Source organism: Macadamia integrifolia, chromosome 9 (genome assembly GCF_013358625.1).
Source record: "Macadamia integrifolia cultivar HAES 741 chromosome 9, SCU_Mint_v3, whole genome shotgun sequence".
NCBI classification, from domain to species: domain Eukaryota; kingdom Viridiplantae; phylum Streptophyta; class Magnoliopsida; order Proteales; family Proteaceae; genus Macadamia; species Macadamia integrifolia.
In genome coordinates this window covers 17,825,134-17,834,225 of record NC_056565.1, presented here as the reverse complement: position 1 = coordinate 17,834,225, position 9,092 = coordinate 17,825,134, and the positions used below count along the sequence as shown (strand labels likewise).

At 38.0% G+C, this 9,092-nt stretch overlaps 1 protein-coding gene across 1 annotated transcript in view; it reads right to left on the bottom strand.

Moving 5' to 3' along the window:
- Nucleotides 1-2,344: 2,344 nt before the first annotated feature.
- The window catches only part of LOC122087989 (basic salivary proline-rich protein 1-like), a 7,446-nt gene continuing 698 nt past the window's right edge, over nucleotides 2,345-9,092 (bottom strand). Inside the window, exon 3 of the mRNA XM_042657133.1 lies at nucleotides 2,345-3,369. Coding sequence (XP_042513067.1) covers nucleotides 2,528-3,369 — 842 coding nt within the window. The 3' untranslated portion in view covers nucleotides 2,345-2,527. The remainder of the gene's footprint in view (nucleotides 3,370-9,092) is intronic.

The window sequence follows — 9,092 nt, the reverse complement described above, 5'->3', positions numbered from 1 at the left end:
GGGGGAGAGGGGCCGGTGAGGGGGGGATCCTATAGAATAATTGTCCGCCAACCACTTCGGTTTATCTGTCACTGGGTGGTCAAACCGGATTGGTCCAGAACTCGCTGGCTACATTTCTGGTTTTCCAATTTGATTATAGAAGTCATGTTTGGTATCTGAGATGGTCCTAGGGAGTGTGCATATGATAAAGAGGACAAAATACTTATTTTCATTGGTGAAATTTTAGCTCAAACTAAATAGCTGAAGTGTCTTCAAAATAATTCAGTATTTTTTAAATTACATAAATGCCCTTGCAGGAAAGTGTCTGAAGTTCTCCTTCACATGGGGGGTGGGGGAAGTAAGAATCCCTTCACCTAATATACAGAGATGAACACAACCTTTATTTACTCCTATAAGATGGGATCAATGACAACAGTGAATGGATTCCTCCTTCACCGTGGTTGAAGGAAAGTGAGTTCTATTTCTTATTTTATAAGAATTCAAATTACTTTGTGACTTCTTATTTTATTAAAATTTAAATTCATATTTCAACTTGGATAATATATATATATATATATATATAACAAATAGAGAAAATAAATACTTAAAATTAATTATAGGTTTTTGGGAAAGAGAAGGAAGGAACTTGTGGAGGGGGATATTGTGGAGAGAGAGAAAATAAATACTTAAAATTAATTATAGGTTGACACTCAAGAATCAAATTCAGGTTATGTACTCAAAATTGGACATAAAATCAGGATCCATAATCATTTATAGGGCTGAAACTAAAATAAAATAAATAAATAAAAATGCACAATCAAATTATTAGTTATCCATAGATTACAATTTAAGAATTCACACATCATATCCCCATCTTTCACATACCTAGACATCATTGAGTTCAAGGGGATCACATTTTTTTTTTTATTGAAATCTCATCCATCATCTATGGGGATATATCTGAATTCCTAGCAAGCTCTCAACCAAGTTAAGATTTTAGACCATTTCCAGAGGGTGTCAAATCCTTAAAGAAATTAGGTTATATACTGTTAGAAGTTTGAACTTTTGTAGTTTTCAACCACTTAATAAATTATGATTTTCAAAACAATTTTCGTGCTTAAGCCAGTTCAGGGATATGAAGAATCAATCACTAAATGAGTTAAACTAAATTTCTTTATAGTGCTTAAATCATCTAATTGTATAAACTTTGGCTCCGTTTTGGCTTCAAGGGAAATTAAAAGAAAAGAAAAGAGAATTTTTAAACCTAAAAGATAAAATTTTGTAATCACTATCCTACATGATTATGTTATTAACTCTAAATCATTCTATATTTTGTTATTAAATTTCACTTTACTTTGCATTTAAATATCTTATATCTAAAATGTAAAATAAAAATTACATCTAAAAAGTATCAATGGTAAATATGATAAGAAATTAAGTAAATTATGCAATCACGTTAGGTAATGATTACAAAAGTTTCATTTTTAAGTTTGAAAGTTCACTTCCTTTCACTTCGATTTCCCTTAGAACATATGTGGCCATATGTTAAGGAGGAGAAGATTTGGGAGAGAGAGAGATCATGAATAAGAAGGGACAGGGTTTTTGGGAAAGAGAAGGAACTTGTGGAGGGAGACATTGTGGAGAGAGAGAAAATAAATACTTAAAATTAATTATAGGTTGACACTCAAGAATCAAATTCAGGTTATGTACTCAAAATTGGACATAAAATCAGGATCCATAATCATTTATAGGGCTGAAACTAAAATAAAATAAATAAATAAATAAAAATGCACAATCAAAAATGTACTCAAGACCGCTGATTTGCTTCTTCCCTGAGAGAGGTGCGCAACAACTCCATTGTAACCCTTAGGCTGTTTCCCAAAGTGATGAAACCCTAGCATCAACGATTAAGATCACACTATGTCTCTATCTTGGATCCAACGGTTTTATTACATTTATATTGATTCTTTTTGTAGGATAATACTGCCATTTCTATTTATTTAGTTAACACCATCTATTGCAGGGGTATAATGTAATTATCAATTCTACAAGGGATAATTATAACATTAGGGTAAACTACAGGGGATGCCTCTGTAATTAACCCTAGTTTTTACGAAAGATTGTGTATGGCTCCATATATTGGACCTAAACCTACTTTCATTGAGCTTATTTGAAAGATGTTTTGCTCTTTGAACTGACTAAGAATTCAATCCAATTAAGAACTGATACCGGATCGTTTTATTATTAATCGAATTCATTTTAATGTTTGAATCGATTAGTTGATCAGAATGATTCTGGTCTTAGACCCAAAGGTTGGAATCAAATCCATCCTGATTAACTAAAACCATCCCAATTGACACCCTTAGACAGATTAACATGTATATTCAATTCAATATTAAAACATCCTCACCATCCATGAACTAATCAAGTGTTGCTTGTAGGACTTTACATCCACACAAGCAATTTAAACATTCAAACTAAGTATTATTCAAGTGCTCAACAATTAGAAGATGGAAGCATGTTTCTGATACGACGATACTGAAATCCATCATTCATGAGCCGGTGGATCTGATGGACCATATGGAGGGATTGGAGCTCCTTTAGGGAGATAATGGAACCCTTCACGAGCTGGTGGACGAGATGGACCAGATGGAGGGATTGGAGATCCTTTGGGAAGATAATGGAACCCTTCATGAGCCGGTGGATCGGATGGACCAGATGGAGGGATTGGAGCTCCTTTAGGGAGATAATGGAACCCTTCACGAGCTGGTGGACGAGATGGACCAGATGGAGGGATTGGAGATCCTTTGGGAAGATAATGGAACCCTTCACGGGCTGGTGGACGAGATGGACCAGATGGAGGGATTGGAGATCCTTTGGGAAGATAATGGAACCCTTCATGAGCCGGTGGATCGGATGGACCAGATGGAGGGATTGGAGCTCCTTTAGGGAGATAATGGAACCCTTCACGAGCTGATGGACGAGATGGACCAGATGGAGGAATTGGAGATCCTTTGGGAAGATAATGGAACCCTTCATGAGCCGGTGGATCGGATGGACCAGATGGAGGGATTGGAGCTCCTTTCGGTAGATAATGGAACCCTTCACGGGCTGGTGGACGAGATGGACCAGATGGAGGGATTGGAGATCCTTTGGGAAGATAATGGAACCCTTCATGAGCCGGTGGACGAGATGGACCAGATGGAGGGATTGGAGATCCTTTGGGAAGATAATGGAACCCTTCACGGGCTGGTGGACGAGATGGACCAGATGGAGGGATTGGAGATCCTTTGGGAAGATAATGGAACCCTTCATGAGCCGGTAGATCAGATGGACCAGATGGAGGGATTGGAGCTCCTTTCGGTAGATAATGGAACCCTTCACGAGCTGGTGGACGAGATGGACCAGATGGAGGGATTGGAGATCCTTTGGGAAGATAATGGAACCCTTCACGAGCCGGTGGACGAGATGGACCAGATGGAGGGATTGGAGATCCTTTGGGAAGATAATGGAACCCTTCATGAGCCGGTGGATCGGATGGACCAGATGGAGGGACTGGAGCTCCTTTCGGTAGATAATGGAACCCTTCACGAGCTGGTGGACGAGATGGACCAGATGGAGGGATTGGAGATCCTTTGGGAAGATAATGGAACCCTTCACGAGCAAGTGGATCAGATGGACCAGATGGAGGGATTGGAGCCCCCTTAGGAAGATAAGTAAACCAGTCAGAACCAGCTCTAGCTTCAACAACACCATTGATGGCTGGTGATAGAAGGAAGACAAGCACTAAAAACTTCATTGTTAACGTGGCCATGTCTAGGTAGCCTTGTAGAACTGGAATGAATTTGGTGTGTTAAGAACTTGGATTATTATATAAAGAAAAACTGAGAAGATAAGATTGACATTAATTAGTGTTTGACTTGAATTTCAAAAACCCCCCTAATTTGCTTCTTTCCTGAGAGGGGTGCGGTAACTCCATTGTAACTCTTAGGTTGTTTCCTATAGTGATAAAACCCTAGCATTAACGATTAAGATCACACTATATCTCTATCTTGGATCTAACGATTAGATTACATTTATATTAGTTCTTTTTGTAGGATAATAATATCATTATTATTTATTTAGATCCACCGGCTCATAAATAGCTGAAGTGTCTTCAAAATAATTCAGTATTTTTTAAATTACATAAATGCCCTTGCAGGAAAGTGTCTGAAGTTCTCCTTCACATGGGGGGCGGGGGAAGTAAGAATCCCTTCACCTAATATACAGAGATGAACACAACCTTTATTTACTCCTATAAGATGGGATCAATGACAACAGTGAATGGATTCCTCCTTCACCGTGGTTGAAGGAAAGTGAGTTCTATTTCTTATTTTATAAGAATTCAAATTACTTTGTGACTTCTTATTTTATTAAGATTTAAATTCATATTTCAACTTGGATAATATATATATATATATATATAACAAATAGAGAAAATAAATACTTAAAATTAATTATAGGTTTTTGGGAAAGAGAAGGAAGGAACTTGTGGAGGGAGACATTGTGGAGAGAGAGAAAATAAATACTTAAAATTAATTATTGGTTGACACTCAAGAATCAAATTCAGGTTATGTACTCAAAATTGGACATAAAATCAGGATCCATAATCATTTATAGGGCTGAAACTAAAATAAAATAAATAAATAAATAAAAATGTACAATCAAAAATGTACTCAAGACCGCTGATTTGCTTCTTCCCTGAGAGAGGTGTGCAACAACTACATTGTAACCCTTAGGCTGTTTCCCAAAGTGATGAAACCCTAGCATCAACAATTAAGATCACACTATGTCTCTATCTTGGATCCAACGGTTATATTACATTTATATTGATTCTTTTTGTAGGATAATACTGCCATTTCTATTTATTTAGTTAACACCATCTATTGCAGGGGTATAATGTAATTATCAATTCTACAAGGGATAATTATAACATTAGGGTAAACTACAGGGGATGCCTCTGTAATTAACCCTAGTTTTTACGAAAGATTGTGTATGGCTCCATATATTGGACCTAAATCTACTTTCATTGAGCTTATTTGAAAGATGTTTTGCTCTTTGAACTGACTAAGAATTCAATCCAATTAAGAACTGATACCGGATCGTTTTATTATTAATCGAATTCATTTTAATGTTTGAATCGATTAGTTGATCAGAATGATTCTGGTCTTAGACCCAAAGGTTGGAATCAAATCCATCCTGATTAACTAAAACCATCCCAATTGACACCCTTAGACAGATTAACATATATATTCAATTCGATATTAAAACATCCTCACCATCCATGAACTAATCAAGTGTTGCTTGTAGGACTTTACATCCACACAAGCAATTTAAATATTCAAACTAAGTATTATTCAAGTGCTCAACAATTAGAAGATGGAAGCATGTTTCTGATACGACGTTACTGAAATCCATCATTCATGAGCCGGTGGATCTGATGGACCAGATGGAGGGATTGGAGCTCCTTTAGGGAGATAATGGAACCCTTCACAAGCTGGTGGACGAGATGGACCAGATGGAGGGATTGGAGATCCTTTGGGAAGATAATGGAACCCTTCATGAGCCGGTGGATCGGATGGACCAGATGGAGGGGTTGGAGCTCCTTTCGGTAGATAATGGGACCCTTCATGAGCTGGTGGGGGAGATGGACCAGATGGAGGGATTGGAGATCCTTTGGGAAGATAATGGGACCCTTCACGGGCTGGTGGACGAGATGGACCAGATGGAGGGATTGGAGATCCTTTGGGAAGATAATAGAACCCTTCACGGGCTGGTGGACGAGATGGACCAGATGGAGGGATTGGAGATCCTTTGGGAAGATAATGGAACCCTTCATGAGCCGGTGGATCGAATGGACCAGCTGGAGGGATTGGAGCTCCTTTTGGTAGATAATGGAACCCTTCACGAGCTGGTGGACGAGATGGACCAGATGGAGGGATTGGAGATCCTTTGGGAAGATAATGGAACCCTTCACGAGCCGGTGGACGAGATGGACCAGATGGAGGGATTGGAGATCCTTTGGGAAGATAATGGAACCCTTCATGAGCCGGTGGATCGGATGGACCAGATGGAGGGATTGGAGCTCCTTTCGGTAGATAATGGAACCCTTCACGAGCTGGTGGACGAGATGGACCAGATGGAGGGATTGGAGATCCTTTGGGAAGATAATGGAACCCTTCACGAGCAAGTGGATCAGATGGACCAGATGGAGGGATTGGAGCCCCCTTAGGAAGATAAGTAAACCAGTCAGAACCAGCTCTAGCTTCAACAACACCATTGATGGCTGGTGATAGAAGGAAGACAAGCACTAAAAACTTCATTGTTAACGTGGCCATGTCTAGGTAGCCTTGTAGAACTGGAATGAATTTGGTGTGTTAAGAACTTGGATTATTATATAAAGAAAAACTGAGAAGATAAGATTGGCATTAATTAGTGTTTGACTTGAATTTCAAAAACCCCCCTAATTTGCTTCTATCCAGAGAGGGGTGCGGTAACTCCATTGTAACTCTTAGGTTGTTTCCTATAGTGATAAAACCCTAGCATTAACGATTAAGATCACACTATATCTCTATCTTGGATCTAACGATTAGATTACATTTATATTAGTTCTTTTTGTAGGATAATACTATCATTATTATTTATTTAGATCCACCGGCTCATAAATAGCTGAAGTGTCTTCGAAATAATTCAGTATTTTTTAAATTACATAAATGCCCTTGCAGGAAAGTGTCTGAAGTTCTCCTTCACATGGGGGGTGGGGGAAGTAAGAATCCCTTCACCTAATATACAGAGATGAACATAACCTTCATTTAGTCCTATAAGATGGGATCAATGACAACAGTGAATGGATTCCTCCTTCACCGTGGTTGAAGGAAAGTGAGTTCTATTTCTTATTTTATAAGAATTCAAATTACTTTGTGACTTCTTATTTTATTAAAATTAAAATTCATATTTCAACTTGGATAAAAAAAAATATATATATATAAAAATAGAGAAAATAAATACTTAAAATTAATTATAGGTTTTTGGGAAAGAGAAGGAAGGAACTTGTGGAGGGGGATATTGTGGAGAGAGAGAAAATAAATACTTAAAATTAATTATTGGTTGACACTCAAGAATCAAATTCAGGTTATGTACTCAAAATTGGACATAAAATCAGGATCCATAATCATTTATAGGGCTGAAACTAAAATAAAATAAATAAATAAAAATGCACAATCAAATTATTAGTTATCCATAGATTACAATTTAAGAATTCACACATCATATCCCCATCTTTCACATACCTAGACATCATTGAGTTCAAGGGGATCACATATTTTTTTTTTTATTGAAATCTCATCCATCATCTATGGGGATATATCTGAATTCCTAGCAAGCTCTCAACCAAGTTAAGATTTTAGACCATTTCCAGAGGGTGTCAAATCCTTAAAGAAACTAGGTTATATACTGTTAGAAGTTTGAACTTTTGTAGTTTTCAACCACTTAATAAATTATGATTTTCAAAACAATTTCCGTGCTTAAGCCAGTTCAGGGATATGAAGAATCAATCACTAAATGAGTTAAACTAAATTTCTTTATAGTGCTTAAATCATCTAATTGTATAAACTTTGGCTCCGTTTTGGCTTCAAGGGAAATTAAAAGAAAAGAAAAGAGAATTTTTAAACCTAAAAGATAAAATTTTGTAATCACTATCCTACATGATTATGTTATTAACTCTAAATCATTCTATATTTTGTTATTAAATTTCACTTTACTTTGCATTTAAATATCTTATATCTAAAATGTAAAATAAAAATTACATCTAAAAAGTATCAATGGTAAATATGATAAGAAATTAAGTAAATTCTGCAATCACGTTAGGTAATGATTACAAAAGTTTCATTTTTAAGTTTGAAAGTTCACTTCCTTTCCCTTCAATTTCCCTTAGAACATATGTGGCCATATGTGGGGAGGAGAGAAAAAATGCAAGGAGGAGAGAGAGTGTTTGGCGATTTGGGAAGGGATTCAGCCGACGAAGAAGAATGTGATGGAAGTGCTAGGGAATCTCCTGATCGAGGTCCAGAGGTTCTGGTCTCTAATGGTTTACCGGAGGTGGTCATGAATAAAAGATCATATGCAACGGTAGTGGGAAACTCTTCATGGCCTGCGATTGATTCGCTCCCTGATCCAATCCAGGCAGGGAACTTCCGACGCATAGTCATTCCCCAACAAGACTATGAATCCAAAAGGCAAAACTTTCGTTTTGCACTGATAGGGAGAGTGAACTTCCGCCTAATTTCACTTGATGCTTTGAGGGAGGAGGCACGTGTCAACTGGAAACTCAGTAAAGGCGTGACCATGCATCCCCTTGGGAAAGGTTTTGTAATCTTCCAATTTCAATGTGAAGGTGACAAGTCTGCAGTATGGAGGAGGAGTCCATTACGAGTAGGAGATCAGGTTATCCGATTCCAACACTGGAAGCCTGACTTCAATATCCATGAGAAGCAGACATTCACAAAACTTGTTTGGATCCGTCTTCCGGATCTTCCTCTCGAATACTGGCATGAGAACGTGCTATTATCTATTGCGAAGGCAGTGGGTCGCCCTGTGGCTTTAGACCGTAGGACAAGGGAAGGTTTCTAGGGTACTTTGCAAGGGTGCTTGTTGAAATTGATATATCAGAGACGGCTGTGAGGATTGACGAAGTTTAGGTCGAAAGATTAGAACCAGGTACTGCTAAGGTATGCAGACATTCACAAAACTTGTTTGGATCCATCTTCCGGATCTTCCTCTCGAATACTGGCATGAGAACGTGCTATTATCTATTGCGAAGGCTGTGGGTCGCCCCGTGGCTTTAGACCGTAGGACAAGGGAAGGTCTTCTAGGGTACTTTGCAAGGGTGCTTGTTGAAATTGATATATCAGAGACGGCTGTGAGGATTGACGAAGTTTAGGTTGAAAGATTAGAACCAGGTACTGCTAAGGTATTTGGTTTTCGTCAAAAGGTGGTGTACGAAGACAATGTTGAGCGATGTGGGTACTGCAGGCGATTGGGCCATCAAGTATCGGTTTGTAGATTGAAGAAAGCAG